The sequence below is a fragment of the Schistocerca serialis genome, chromosome 2 (genome assembly GCF_023864345.2).
Source record: "Schistocerca serialis cubense isolate TAMUIC-IGC-003099 chromosome 2, iqSchSeri2.2, whole genome shotgun sequence".
NCBI classification, from domain to species: domain Eukaryota; kingdom Metazoa; phylum Arthropoda; class Insecta; order Orthoptera; family Acrididae; genus Schistocerca; species Schistocerca serialis.
This window is the reverse complement of record NC_064639.1, coordinates 225,439,879-225,455,960: the sequence shown is the minus strand read 5'-3', so window position 1 is coordinate 225,455,960 and position 16,082 is coordinate 225,439,879. Positions and strand designations below refer to the sequence as shown.

The window sequence follows — 16,082 nt, the reverse complement described above, 5'->3', positions numbered from 1 at the left end:
TTAAGGAAGCCCAATTTCGCCTCATCACGCAATGCCTAAAAGACAGGAGGGTTCTGCAGCTGGTGCCTCCCTTCTACCGTCAGCAGTAAGCACTATGGGACTTAACATCTGAGGTCATCAGTCCCCTAGACTTAGAACTACTTAAACCTAACTAACCTAAGGACATCACACACATCCATGACCGAGGCAGGATTCGAACCTGCGACCGTAGAAGCAGCGCGGTTCCGGACTGCAGCGCCTAGAACCGCACGGCCACTCCGGCCGGCGCCTCAGCAACAGTCCTTACGCTTCCTTTAGGGAGTCCATTCAAAAAGGGAATTCATTATAGTCTCTGTGGAGTCTATGTGGTAGCAGAGAGTGTAAAAGTCCTACAGGCATAATTTTAAACCAATAGCTAGTTATTATTTTCATTAGAGTAGTGATCTAAATTTCTCGTAGTTGACTTGCGCAATATATCTCTTATTTTTCATTTTAACGAAAATATTGTTGATTCGTAGTTAAATAGTCAATTTCGGAAGATATAGTGTTGGCATTATTCGTATAAATCTTAATAATTTGAATAGTAGCAAGATATACATGAATTTACAATATCTGTACAGGCAGTCAAGTAATACTGTCGGTTAATACTCTTTAAAGGTCTGAGATGACGCGTTCCCTTGACCAGGAGGAAGGTATTGATTGTACGCTTAGAAAAACTGTTTACAGGAAGCCGACACACGTTGATCTCTATCTTCAGGCTGATATCTGTCACCATCCGGGTCAGTGTGAAGAGGTACTTCGTACTTTGGTACATAAGCCAACGTTATCTCAGACTCTGAAAGTACGTCGCCTCAGTTAAAACACTTTGAAATTACCTTCCTTGAGAATGGCTGTAGTGGAAGATACATGAGCCAGGCGTTGCGCTATAGGCAAACAGTGAGTCAGTGAGTGTTGCTAATAAAGAGGTGGCACCAGAGTCTACGGTATTTTTTCCTTACGCAGTTAGCATTTCCAACTGGTTTGGTAGTATTCTGTGGAAACATGATGTGAAATGCGTTTTTGGTCCAACAGCTAAGATTAGGGCCATTTCAGGGTCGGTAGATGATGATCTTGGTTTGCGTGAGGCAGGTTGTAACAGTAAAACACAGTGTCTCACGTATTTTTCAGCTACTTCATTTCATAAGTTTAAATCCGTTTTGATAAGCACATGTATTTATGCTTTTTTCGGTAATTAGTGTTTGCATAAAATGTAATCTGTGTTGAAAGAATAAGTAAGAAATAACTATGTTATGTCGTTGTAGTAAACACACTGGCAATGTCAGGGAAATTAATACTACACGAAACGCAAAGAATTTCGTTTATAGTGCTCTTCAGTATCCATGTAATTAATTTCGACAAACATTGTTTCAGGGAAGCTATAGCTTTATTCGCAAAACGCTCCCTCAGTTCCATACAATGAGCGAAGATTATTTTAAAAACAAAGAAATACAATCAGAATAAAGAATAAACAACAGTATCTGTTTTCTCCGACGGAATAAACAACAATGTGCACTGTGCGCTCAGTCTGATGGCGGAGATTCCCACGCAGTTCCCTGCCGCCCCCCCTCTCCCCCCCCCCCCCCCCCCCTCCTACCGCTCCACAGTAGAGCGGAGCTCCAGGGACATAGGGATACTTGAATGCTATGCGTCTGCCAGGTTTAGAACGTCTCAGAGGCATCTGGGCCTCCTTCTCCAACGCTGTCAGATTCGTTCGTTGAAGCTAGTGGGCTCTCAACCCACGCCGTCTATTCTTCCTGCCGTTCCAGCGGCGCAGGGGCCGTCTCTGTTTGTCGCTGTTGTCCTGCCTCTCCCTCGGGCAACAGCATGTGGGCAGGTTTCACCCCGTCTACAGAGAGGGATAGCTGCTTTCCGTGAAACCTGTCTTTTGGTAATATCTAATACAACCCAGAGTAAGGCGATTGCAGGATCCATCATGCTGCACCTGTCTCCGTGCCGAGAACCCGGTGACGGATGTAGTTTGGAAACGTGTCCTCGCAGTTGCTGCAGAACGCAGGCCATGTCTCTTACCGTTGCTTCCGATAGTGCAGCAAAAAATTCTGCTGGCAGGCGTAGGGCTTCCCCATAAACCAATTCTGCTGTGGAAGCTCCCAAATCTGAAATGGAAGAGGTCCGTAATCCCAAAAGCATAACTGGTAAGACTGGAGTTCATCTCTTGGCACGGCCCATCAAGTTAGCCTTCCAGTTCCTGCGCCAACACTCGACCGTGCCATTACTTTCAGGGTGGTACGCTGTCGAGTGGTGGTGCCGGAATCCACATAACTTTGCCAGCTCTAAAAATGAGGTCGATTCAAATTGGCGGCCTTGGTCTGTGGTCACATGTAGAGGGCAATCGAAACGAGCAATCCAAGTTGCCAGAAGCGGTCCTGTCACTGTTTCCAACGATATGTCAGCCAACGGCACCTCTTATGCCCATCGCGTGAACCGGTCTACAGCAGAAAACAAATAACGGTAGCCTCTTGAGGGTGGCAGCGGTCCTACCATCTAGTTGAACGGGTTCAAACCGCTCCATAAATGGTGGAAACTCTTCTACTAGTTTGTGCACACGTCGTCCGATCTTGCATTTTTGACATGCCACGCGCTTTTTTGCCCACCTTCGGCAATCTTTCTTAATGTTTAGCCACACAAAATGGTCCGCCAGCAGTCTCACAGTAATGCTCGCACTGAGGTGCGCCTGTCCGTGGATGCTATCGAAGATCACCTTCTGCAGCAGCAGGTTGAGGTTTGTCTTGTGACATGTCACACCAAATGCCAACCTTCGTCCCCGCCGTCCCCATTTGCTGAAGTTCCAGTGCAGTAGTGACGTCTTTCAATTGGCTCTGAGCACTATGGGACTTAATATCTGAGGTCATCAGTCCCCTACACTTAGAACTACTTAAACCAAACTAACCTAAGGACATCACACACATGCCGAGGCAGCATTCGAACCTGCGACCGCAGCGGTCGCGCAGGTCAAGACTGAAGTGCCTAGAACCGCTCGGCCACTCCGGCCGGCGCCAAATGTTCTTAATCGGTTGTCTGCGAGATGGTATTGACCCCTGATCGAACCTCTGCCACGATGTTTTCCGCTCCCTTAATATGACGCAAATCAGTCGTGAACTGGCCAATGAGCTCTAGTTGTCGGGCTGGTCGTGGGGAGCAGTCGCCATTAGAGTTGCTTAATGCGAATGTAATACACTACTGGCCATTAAAATTGCTACACCAAGAAGACATACAGATGATAAACGGGTATTCATTGGAAAAAATATATTATACTAGAACTGACATATGATTACATTTTCACGAAATTTGGGTGCATAGATCCTAGGAAGTCAGTACCCAGAACAACCACCTCTCGCCGTAATAACGGACTTGATAAGCCTGGGCATTGAGTCAAACAGAACTTGGATGGCGTGTACAGGTACAGCTGCCCATGCAGATTCAACACGATACCACAGTTCATCGAGAGTAGTGACTGGGGTATTGTGACGAGCCAGTTGCTCGGTCACCATTGACCAGACGTTTTCAATAGGTGAGAGATATGGAGAATGTTCTGGCCATGGCAGCAGTAGATGATTTTCTGTATCCAGAAAGGCCCGTACCGGACCTACAGTATGCGGTCGTGCATTATCCTGCTGAAATGTAGGGTTTCGCAGGGATCGAATGAAGGTTAGAGCCACGGGTCGTAACACATCTGAAATGTAACGTCCACTGTTCAAAGTGCCGTCAATGCGAGCAACCAATATTGCGTGTAACCAATGACACCCCATACCACCAAGCCGGGTGATACGCCAGTATGGCGATGACGAATGTGCGTTCACCACGATGTCACCGAACACGGATGCGACCATCATGATGATGTAAACAGAACCTGGATTCATCCGAAAAAATGACGTTTTGCCATTAATGTATCCAGGTTCGTCGTTGAGTACACCATCGCACGCGATCCTGTCTGTGATGCAGCGTAGAGGCTATCCGCAGCCATGGTATCCGAGCTGATAGTCCATGCTGCTGCAAACGTCGTCGAACTATTCGTGCAGATGGTTACTGTTTTGCAAACGTCCCCATCTGTTGACTCAGGGATTGAGACGTGGCTGCACGATCTGTTACAGCCATGCGGATAAGATGCCTCTCATCTCGACTGCTAGTGATACAAGGCGGTTGGGATGCACCACGGAGTTCCGTATTACCATCCTGAACGCACCGATTCCATATTCTGCTAACAATAATTGGATCTCAACCAACGCGAGCAGCAATGTCGCAATACGATAAACCGCAATCGCGATAGGCTACAATCCGACCTTTGTCAAAGTCGGAAACATGATGTTCCGCATTTCTCCTCCTTACACGAGGCATCACAACAACGTTTCACCAGGCAACGCCGGTCAACTGGTGTATGTGTATGAGAAATCGGTTGGAAACTTTCGTCATGTTAGCACGTTGTAGGTGTCGCCACCGGCGCCAATTTGTGTGACTGCTCTGAAAGGCTAATCATTTGCATATCACAGCATCTTCTTCCTGTCGGTTAAATTTCGCGTCTGTAGCACGTCATCTTCATGGTGTAGCAATTTCAATGCCCGGTAGCGTAGGTTTGTGATCCGTATAAATAGTGAATGCTCTGGCATCAATGTAGGGACGAAAATACTTTACGGCTTCTTACATTGTCAGAAGTTCTGTATCCTATGCGCTCTCTTTGACCTGCAATTATGTGAGTTTGCTTGAAAAGTAACCCAGATGGTGCCAGGGGTTTCTGCAATTTGTCGGAGGGCTGCTCCTATTGCCCGTTGACTTGCGTATACCACTAAGGCCAATGATTCATGTAGTATCGGATGTACTAAGAGAACCGCTTTCTTCACATCTGCTTTCATTTGGTGGAATACCTTTTGCATATCTGGGGTCCACTTCAAGGGCTGCGCCACTGTCAGTGGTACCTGAAAGTTGGCTCCGCCCAGCAGGAATGACGGAAGAAATTTACTGCCCCTGAAAATAGTCTAAGTCCTCGGAAATAGGCCGCTATTTTAGCTGCCAGGAGGTATATTACATATGCCGACATCATGTGACCCAAAAATGACACCTGCTGCTGTCGGAAGGTGCGTTTTTCCTCGTTGACAACTATTCCACACTGCTTAATTTTTTCGAAACCGGACCTTAGGTATTCTTCATGCAACTCTTTTGTCTCTGTGTACACCAAAATATCATCTGGGTACGCGAAACAACACTTCAGTAGTACCTAGTCCACAAACCTCTGCACCGCTTTTTGAAGTCCGAAACTTAAATTGCAAGGAACACATAGAAAATGGTGCTGGGAAGGCTAACCAAATACTGCGTTTTATCGGCAGGACACTTAGAAAATGTAACAGATCTACTAAAGAGACTGCTTACACTACGAACATCCATCCTCTTTTAGAATACTGCTGCGCGGTGTGGGATCTTTACCAGATAAGACTGACGGAGTACATCGAAAAAGTTCAGAGAGGGGCAGCACGTGTTGTATTATCGCGAAATACGGGAGAGGGTGTCACTGAAATGATACAGGATTTGGGCGGGACCTCATTAAAAGAAAGGCGATTTTCGTTGCGACGGAATCTTCTCCGAATGCGAAAATATTATGTTGACACCAACCTGAATAGGAAGAAACGATCATCACGATAAAATAAGGGAAATCAGAGTTCGTACGAAAAGATATAGATGTTCGTTCTTTCCGCGTGGTATACGAGATTGGAATAACAGAGAATTGTGAAAGTGGTTCGATGAACCCTCTGACAGACAAATGTGGTTTGCAGACTATCCTTGCAGATGTAGAAAGGCGTTCGGGCGTACTCGAATAACCCGAAAGGTATAATGAAATAATATGCAGCCAGTCACACATAAGAAATGTAAATTTTTGACCGGTTTCGGACACTTACTGTCCTTCTTCAGAAGGTTATGCTTATGGCATGGTTTGCGATACTGTGAGAACAGTAGTAAAATCTGAGGTTGGGTGTCGGGTAACTGTCTGAAACCCTGCGGGTGTTTATCTCCCGATAGTCACCTCAAGGTCTCCAAGTGCTGTCCTCCTTTTTTAGATGGTGTAGCGGCGATGCCCATGGGCTATCGGATGTACGAGTGTTGAATGGAAAGTAATGCCTCCACCTTCGTTAATTCGGTTTGGATGGGAATATTTTAATAAATCAAACACAGAAATAATCCTTAGAATGTGATCCTTAATTACCAATATTCACTTTTCCACATTATCACGAGCCAATCGGATACATTTCTGCCAACAATGAACAAATTTTCTGAAGCCGTCTCGGAATAAGTCGACACTCTGTTTCCGCAACCACAGTCTCACAGTTCTCTCAATGTCTTCATCAGAAGCATAATGGTGTCCCCGCAGATCGTCTTTCATTATCGGGAACAGATGGAAGTCAGACGGTGCTAAATCTGGACTGTATGGAGGATGCCGTACAGTGGTGAGATTCAGTCTCTGAAGTGCTGTGTTGTGGCACGTGAAGTGTGTGGTTTGCCATTGTCATGCTGCAGGATAACATTTCCCTTTTCCTTTCGGACCCTTGTCAGCGTTCGTTTCTGAGTTCGCAGCGTTGTGATGTAACGCTCTCAATTTATTGTTGTTCCGCGGCCAAAGAAATCAACATGGATAATATCATCTGCGTCCCAGAACGCTGTGGTCATGATTTTTCCAGCTGAGGGCTGCGTCTTGAATTTCTTTTTCTGGGGAGAATATTTGCGTCTATATTCTATAGACTGACATTTAGTCTCCGGGTCGTAATGGTGTACCCAGATTTCGTCCCCTGTCACAATTGAATGGAGAAAGGCGTCACCTTCATTCTCGTAACGCGAGGGGAGTTCCTGGCAGATTTCAAGTCTGTGCTCTTTCATTTCAGGAGTCAGCATCCGGGGTACCCATCGTGCACATATCTTCCGATAGCCAATGAAAGCAATAATGTTACCCACACGTTCTTGTGAAATGCCGATTGTGCTTGCAGCTTCTCTTTAAGTAATACGACGATCGTCCTGAATCAATATGTCAACATTTTGCATGTGAAACTCGGTGGTTACTGTCACAGGACGTCCAACTCTTTGTCACGCCGGTCAGATGTTCCCGCCTCAACATCTTTAAACTTACTCGCCCAACGACTCACACTGCTCACATCAACACAGTCACCATAAACTGCTTTCATTCTCTGATGAATCTCATTTGGTGTGACAATTTCTGCTGTCAAGAATTCAATGACTGCACGTTGCTTAATTCGCATTGACCGAATGTCTGCGCAGTGTTCCATACTTTACAGTGTAACAACACAACCGCTCAATGCTAAGGCTTCTCGTCAACTGGACCTGTAGAGAAGAGGCCATGGAACAAGCCAGTACCTGCCGAATACCAATGCTGCCAACTGTTGAAGAGTTACGAATGTGGAGGCATTACTTTCCCGTCAACCCTCGTACTTATCACACTCGCTTTTAATAAACCCTCGGATTCGGCCTTCGCCGCTGTAAAGCGATTTGAGGCTAAGCTTCTTGCTCGTTGTGATACTGGCTGACCGGTCGTGGTTCTAATGTTTTGCACTGTGTTACGCGTCACCGTTGGATGAAGTGCCCTTATGCTGCCATTTTAGCACTGTGCCACCCCTTTGTGCATGCAACCTGCCGTGCGACGTATCTTTCATACAAGCGTACCATCTCTTTGAATCTATTCAGCAATGATGGTCATCTCGATTCCCACATTACAGAGGAAGTCGGCACCTAATTTGGACTCTGACACCTGCGGTAGCTGAAAGTTCTAAATGAACTCTGTCTATATCCTAAATCCACCTCCATGTCGTAGGCGCCATAAGTCGTTATCGGTGACGCAAATTGCCGCCGCGAGATGCACCTGTGAGGTTGTGGTGGTAATCTGATAATCCTTGAATGGCAGTGCACTGACATTTGACCGCGAGTCAGTCATATAGTAACGACACAGTGTCACGTCTTTAACATAAACCTCTGTGAAGGGGTGGATAACGTTGGAAAATTACTCACCATCCCGTACCCCTTGACGTGCTCACCTCCCTGCTGTTAGGTCCCGCAGCCTGCCGTGCCTACTGCCGGCCGTGCCTACGCACACGGTCTAGCCCATCTCATTGCCTTGTCACCAAATTGCCGGTGGTACCAACACATCTTCTCCTGCTAGCTGCCGCTGTTAATCTAGTTGTTATCTTTCTTCTGACCAGTTGAGCTCTTCCTATACAATAAAAACTGGGACTCTTATCGTAACGCGTCAGCTTTATCCATAGGGTCCTACAGTTGTACGGCCAAATCCCCAGGCTTGTTCTTCCGTAAAGCTGCGATCTCTTGTTGTGCTGAACCTTCCGCAACAACTGTCATACATGCCGTTTGAGTATTGTCCATTGTCGCGTAAACATTGTCTGCTATCGTTATCAATGTCTGGACATCGTCTTTTGCACAGGTAACTACCGCCTTCTTGACTGCACCGGGTATCTGTCCCAGCCAAATGTGCCACAGTGTCACGTTTGGCAAGCCTTCTTCTCCGACGATGCCTCGCAGGTGTCGCCAGTACTCGGAGGAGGTCCTGTCGCCCATCTGTTCATTCTTCACCACATGTTGTATGCGTTCCTCATGTGGTTTAGACATTCTGTCGATCAGTAACTTCTCTAAAATTGTGTACTGCAGTTCCTTCGTGGGCTGAAGTACTACGTCCGCGGTAATAATAGCAGCTTTTGCCTCTAATGTGTTTACGGCACCGCAAATCTCGTGTGTTCATCAGTTATTTCTTTTTGCTCGAATGCCAGTTCAAGCATCGTGAACCAAGTTTCCGGTTTTTGCGGGAGGAACTGCGGCGTTCCCACTATCATCTGCTGCTTTCTCGTCTCTGCACATTCGCCATTAACTACCGTCCGTGGACTCATCGCTGGACTATTTTGCTCTTGACTATTTTGCTCTTCTATTGACAATTGCAATTTCCTGATCAAAAAAGTAACAATGACATAGTTGGCGCGAGTGCGAGCAGTCGAAGTGAGAGCAGAGTAGAGTTGCGAAGCATGTATGGTGTAGTACAGAGGTGTGTATTGGCGCGCAAATATCAAGCGGAGATTCTACTGGAAATGGTGTTGTAACACGTGGCAAGGCAAAATATAAGTCAGCAAGCATGTCACAGTATCTGGTCGCAAGAAGGTTTTGGAATGAATGAAGAATATTGCGTGGCTCAAATTTATTCAAGTTGCTCGTTAATCAAGAAGAGCCTATTGCCAATAACAAATTGCATAGTAATCTTTACATCGCACCACAAGCAGCTCATCGCAAAGTAAGGCCCAACCAGTATTTTGGAGCTGTGGAATAAACATGCCAGTGTTTTTTGGAACATTAGTGTGTGTTTAGTAAAAGTATAAATTTTGCGAGTGGAACTTAATTGTCCTAAGTCGTTGAGCATCATCAGGATCCTCTCCTCCTCACCATAAGTTCCGAGCAAGTAATGAATGAATGAAATACCCTGGTGTCCAAAATTAAAGCAACAAACTGCTACTTCCCCGCCCTGCGTCTAAATCACGATATAACCCTACAAACTGTCGAAAGATCTCGTTGCGATAGTGTTTTGCACGGAAGATGGCATTCCGGTCCATCGACAACCACGGCAACTATGACGTCAGGGCACCTATCTAGCAGGGTATTGTTTGCAGGGTAGTCCTACTTCCACAATCGCTGTGTACACAGTCACAGGCAGGGGCGTATGGCATATAGAACATGCCTACAGATTCTCTGCTGTGGAGGGCCATAGCAAGAATGGAAGTAGGAAACTCGCAAACTGATGTGGCCCGATGGCTTAATGCGAATCGTTCTGTTGTTTCTCGGATGTGGCGCCAATTTATAGAGACCGAAACAGTATTCCCAAGACTAGACCATGGCCCACCATGTGTGATATCAGAAAGACAGGAATGTTGTTTGGCTATAAGGGCACGACGGTACCGCCTTAGTACTGAACGGCAACTGGCATTTCACCTCGCAGCATCCGCTGGACGTGTTGTATCGAGACAAACGGTGTATAGAAGGCTTCGGCAGAGGGGCCTTTGTTGTCGAAGGCCTGCCGTATGTGTACCTGTGATGCGTCTTCACAGAAGGGAACTTCTAGAGCGGAATCGTCAACATACCACCTGGATGTCGAACAGTGGGCCAATGTTCTTTTCACAGATGAGTCCCGATTTGGTCCGAGGAGTGATTCTCCAAGCTTTCAAATCTGGAAGGAACGTAGAGGACGACTTCGGGACACAAGAATTGTGGAATGACACCGATATCGACGAGGATCCCTAATGGTGTGGGAAGCGATTATGCTGACCATTCGAACACCTCTTCATGAAATTGTACGGTTTAATCGGCGAGGTTTAACTGCTATCATGTACCGTGAGGAGTCTTGGGACATCATTTGCGACTGTTGCGACGTGCTGACGGCCCAGACTTCTACTGATTGGCGAAAATGCTCGACGTCATAGAGCACGGGTGATTGATGTTTTCTTGGAAACGGAAGATATTGAACGCATGGCGTGGTCTGCTCAGTCGCTCCATTTGAATTCCATAGAGCATGTCTGGGATGCACTAAGGATACGGATTGTATTACTTCGGCATCCAGCAGCCACTCTCTAAGACTACGAGCAACTATGCAAGAAGAATGGGTGTTACTGCCTCAACGTGAGATTTATGACGTCATCCACAGCATATCCCGTCGTTGTCAGGCCTGTATTGATGACAGAGGTGGTTACACCCCATACATTAGCCAGTTGTCAGAATGTGTGTGAAAATCCGTTAAGTTGGAAAAAAACGAAGAACATTTTTGTCTATTGTTATGCATGTTGCAGTTGATTACGTTCTGTATTCTTCACATTGTTTCTACTTTACTTTCACCTGTTTACACTGTTTTGTGGCAAAATAAACGCAATCTTGCAAAATTTTCATTTGCTTCTTTAAATTTTGGCACCAGTGTAGTTAAAAGAAAACAGATTCAGCAATATTTACAGTTGATTTTCAATCAAGTAATTAGTGTAATAAAAGCAGTAGTAACTATAGTTGTCCATATAGTATTTCACAACTACTGCAGACTTTCAGTTCAAACTAAAAAAGATGTAAAGACAATTTATACTTGTATGACAAAAATATGCTGGCTCTCTTGTAGTCATAGTAATTTTATGGGTTTATGTTGTTTTCTGTAAATGATGTTGTGTGCGTAAGTCTACGTATCTATAGTACGGACAAATAGTTGTTGCTATGAACGAAAGTTTTTACAACAACATACGAACAGTAACCAGTCAAGAGCAGTAATTAAATTTGGTCACGATCATACAAACATCCTAACAGCATTACCGTGAGTTCCGTAGTACAGTTAAGTTTCCAGTAAGTGTTGCTAGTCATTCCACGTTATTGGTTTTCGCAGTTATAATTGTATTCCAAATTAACGTCTTTAGCGTTCATGTTACACTCGTTTTCTACATCTAAGATCACGCGAGTGCATTTTGATTAGTTCCCCACTATCATTCCTGCCTAGTATTTGCGTGATTTCGAACTCATTGCAATCATTTACCAAATTTAACCTTTGCTCGTTTTGGGGCTGGCGACCGTTTTTATTCTGCAACCTAAATTCATTCCAACAATTTTCTTATACGAGATTAGGCTAACTACAGTGAAACTGTAACTTATTATCATTTGCCGGCCGGAGTGACCGTGCGGTTCTAGGCGCTTCAGTCTGGAACCGCGTGACCGCAACGGTCGCAGGTTCGAATCCCGCCTCAGACATGGATGTGTGTGATGTCCTTAGGTTGGTTAAGTTTAAGTAGTTCTAAGTTCTAGGGGACTGATGACCTCAGAAGTTAAGTCACATAGTGCTCAGAGCAATTTGAAATATTATTATTATCATTTATTTATTTATTTATTTGCATTTGGATCGTTATTGTTTACTCTAAACACCCGTGCGATAACGATCAGGTTGTGGCTGTCTAGATTCTGTTGATAAGCATATATCTTCGGATTCGACGCGTTCTTTCCATTAATTACGGTACGTAAAGCACACGGGTCACGGAATACCTTTTTATACACTGGTGAGTATAGCTACTTTATAAGATGTCCACCGAATCCCTTGCAGTTTTGGTAGGTATATATGTCATGCATTGGTCGGACTTACAGTGCCGTGAACTATCGGGGTGCCAAGCATAACACAAACGCTTACAAACAGCCGAACAAACTACAGAACATTGCCTTTACACCGGTCATCCTGCGGAATATAACAACATGGAGATCCCAGATTTAACTTCCAGCTATTGGGAGAATGTTAAGGAAACAATGTAAATTAATATTTTAGCAATTAACATAAACAAAGATGGAAGTTTGTGCTTGGAATCCGGCTTTCTTTCTGGCCAAACAACAGATGGGCATAGGAGTAAAGCTACCTCACTCATTGGTAATCAGTATTCACTATCGATAACTTCTGATGTTGGTCATCTTTCATTGTGTGGTTGCACTTGTGTTTACAGTGTGTTTGTATGTATGTGTGTGTGTGTGTGTGTGTTGTCTGTCGGCATATGCCTCGCATACCGAGGTTTTAAATCCCCTTGCACAGCGATCTCTGGTTGCATTTGTGCCTTGAAAATGACAGGGTGTATACCTGTTGAAATGTCGGTAGTTGTCGAAGGCTGCATTCCCGTAAGTTTTTAGAGCAGCATGAGAAAGAAATCGAGGCAGGAAGGAACAGGTGCTTTACACTCTTCCAGAAGTTCCATCTCAAAGCGTGAGTGAAAACAGGGAGGAATACCTACTTTGGATCCTCCAGAACTGAACGCGAACTGCGCAGCAATGTTTCTTTCGTGACGTCCTCGAAGTCCAGCCTGACTCCCAGCTGCGCCTGCACAATCTTGGCTGCATTGTGCGCCTGGTCAGAGAAGAACGGGATGGCAAGGAACGGGACTGCGTGGTACGTTGCTTCGTTCATGCTCTGAAGACCTCCCTGCGTGATGAAGAGGCGGACCTTCGGATGACCTGTAGACAGCAATCATGACACCTAATATAATAAAGTTCATCCTTGCGATTTTCTCTGACAATCAACAGTGAAACTGGACAGAGTGCCTTCTGTACACTAGTCAGTCTGGAACGCTTCATATATGTTATCAGAACATGGAGTAGGCAGAATTATATCGACTTACTCATAAGTACCTTCCCACGCTACATGAATACTAGAAGACGTACTGGGTATAGAGACATATCAGTGGATGGATCATCTCTCTAAGTTTTAGCGCACATTACATATTATTAGTATGGGCTATGACTGTAACGTGGCAAGCGTAAATATGATAGCAAACTCTTTCTGTATACGCCTCAACACGCCATGGCAGATATCGGCGATTTTCAGATCTTCCAGCTTAAACGGTAGTGGATGGAGGAACACAAGATGTTCGACATACCCCACGAGAAGAAATCATATGGAGTAAATTCAGATGACCATGGGGGCTACTGAAAAGAAGAGTGAAGATGGGAAGAATGTCCATTTCAAAGCTGAGGCAATTCAGCATTAAGGTAACCAGGAGCGTCTGAAAAAATATGTGGGGGATCACTCTCTTGTTACAAGACGAAGTATCTACTGTCTCGCTGTAATCTGTATAAATAAAAGGAAATATCCTGAATGACTCATTGAGTGATTCGTCATCGCCCAGCCCAAACTGTTGGCACTGTTTAAGAAGGAATTGTTCGAAATTCCAGCTCTAAGGCGGTGAAATAGAGAATAAAAGGCTATTTGGAATATGTTGCTCTTAAGGCAATTCTGAAGGCAGAAAATTGGTATTTGGCTTCCCAGTCAGAAAAAAAATACATGTTTCAGCCTTATTTGGAAATTCGACCACTAAGAGAGTGTAATAGCAGGTGAACATTTTTTCAAATCAATTATCAAAGCATTTTTGAAGCTACATGTATGAAAGTTGGTATTTGACTTCTCTGTTAGAAATTTAAAAAAAAACGCGTGTTTCGGTGTTTTTCGAAATTCAACTCCTAAGGGGATGAAAATTTTTGAGAAAATATGCCTTTGCATTTAAAAAAATTTGAAAGCTAAATGTATGAAAATTGTAATTTCACTTCTTGGCTAGACTTAAAGAAATGTGTTAGAGGATAAAGTTTGTATGGAAATATCACCACAGGAACTCAAAAGACAGGTTTAAGGAAAGTCTCCCACTCTATCTACCAGAATAATTTTGTGGTCAGAAGTACATTCGGAAGAGATTATTCGTCTACGGCCTTAATTGGCATGAAGTGTTTAGTGCAGTAACTACTGAACAATATTAAAATTCCATTAAAGGCAAACAAAACAAAACAAAAAAAATCTGTGCGGGCCTTACAGTCTACGCGAGCGAAGCAGCAGGCGGTGAGCTACTTTAGTTGTGGTTCAAGGCTCTACCGCAGTATGTCTAGTCAGTTTCACTTTCGAAGAGGACGTAGCACGAAAGGTGTTGTCTTTAGGAAAGATATAAAGGTGTTCCTCAGTCTTGTGTGGGTGTTCTGTGCCACAAACAGGCGCGTTAGGTCTATTCACCTTTACAGACAAATGAAACGTAGCTTCGTCACTGAAAACCAGCTTCTGTGAAAAACCATCTTCCTCCAGTAGCCAATGTAAGCCATTGCAACAGTCAAAAAACGGGGCTGCTTGTCCCGAATAGTCGGCGCGTGTAACAAATGAAGCTGGAGGAGTTTCACACACGACCGTTTGTGTAGAACGTGCCAGTTACTGAGGTGTCTGCAGTTCTCTGCTCGTACATTTCGTTAGTTTCTTCAGGTTCCTGACGAATGTTTCCCACACGCGCTCCAGCGTTTCTGCTGACTCTCCCGGCCGGCCCGTTTCCTTCGCATCATTTATGTCGCCCTGTCCACGGTATGTTGTGTACCCCCCACGAACTGTTTTGCCTGTTAGAGCTTTCACCTGATATTTGGTGTGAAATCGTCGCTGAACCGTCAGAATTAATTCACGTTTATCGATTTCAGGGACACAAAACGCACTCATCTTTACATTATCTGCTATGCTCTGACACGCCTGCTGCTAGTAGAGCGCACTGCATCACGGGGGCGTACTATGAATCGAAACTTGGAAAGATGCTCTATGCACTGTAAAGTGTCACTTGCCTGTATGGCATGTAGTTTTCTGCAACCACAGTTTTACGGAACATTCCCATCCGTATCTAAAATCGCTGACGTCGCTCGTGTAGTAGCTCTATTCCGAGAGATGTCCAGTTTGAAATGGAAGATATTTTCCTCAAATGTCTTTGATCAGCAACAAAAAAATGGTTCAAATGGCTCTGAGCACTATGAGACTTAACTTCTGAGGTCATCAGTCCCCTAGAACTTATAACTACTTAAACCTAACTAACCTAAGGACATCACACACATCCATGCCCGAGGCAGGATTCGAACCTGCGACCGTAGCGGTCGCGCGGTTCCAGACTGTAGCGCCTAGACCCGCTCGGCCACCCCGGCCGGCGATCAGCAACACCAGGTGGTACTGTTGTAACAGTTGCTGATGATCCAGGAGAGCCGTAAACACCTTTTTAGTGTATCATGGAGTTGGGCCATCTAGCGACTGTTGACGTGGAATCATCCCTGGAGGGGGACATTATGCTGGCGGCCTCTTTGGCACTGTGCAAGAGTAGTACGGAAACCCATACACAGGGTGTATAAGAAACAGGTTAAGTACGAATATGATCGGCGCTTTGAGAGTTCAATTTGTACATAATGATGATAATTTCGTGTCTCTCAGCCGCCTGCCTGGACGCCCCTTCGCCGATTTGCGTGTCCCCAACCCACCCCAGTCATCCAACTCGGGAAAATGGAGGTGGAATCCGAACCACCTATTGTTGTTGCCGGGGGCTCCCAACACCCTCCATATTTCCGTGCACACGTTTTACCGCTAGACCACCAGGCACGACATGTATATAAATAGTTCATGGACTGGTTTTGATCATTGAGTTTCCGAGTCTCAAAATATGTGGTTTACTTGGCCGTGTCTTTTCACTGCGTTGAGTTAGAAGCTTAAATTTATTACACCGACAAGAGACCGC

At 45.1% G+C, this 16,082-nt stretch overlaps 1 protein-coding gene across 1 annotated transcript in view; it reads right to left on the bottom strand.

The window, feature by feature from the left end:
• Positions 1 to 16,082, bottom strand: part of LOC126455491 (UDP-glucosyltransferase 2-like) — a 105,862-nt gene that overhangs the window by 9,461 nt on the left and 80,319 nt on the right. Inside the window, exon 6 of the mRNA XM_050091242.1 lies at positions 12,807 to 13,026. Coding sequence (XP_049947199.1) covers positions 12,807 to 13,026 — 220 coding nt within the window. The remainder of the gene's footprint in view (positions 1 to 12,806; positions 13,027 to 16,082) is intronic.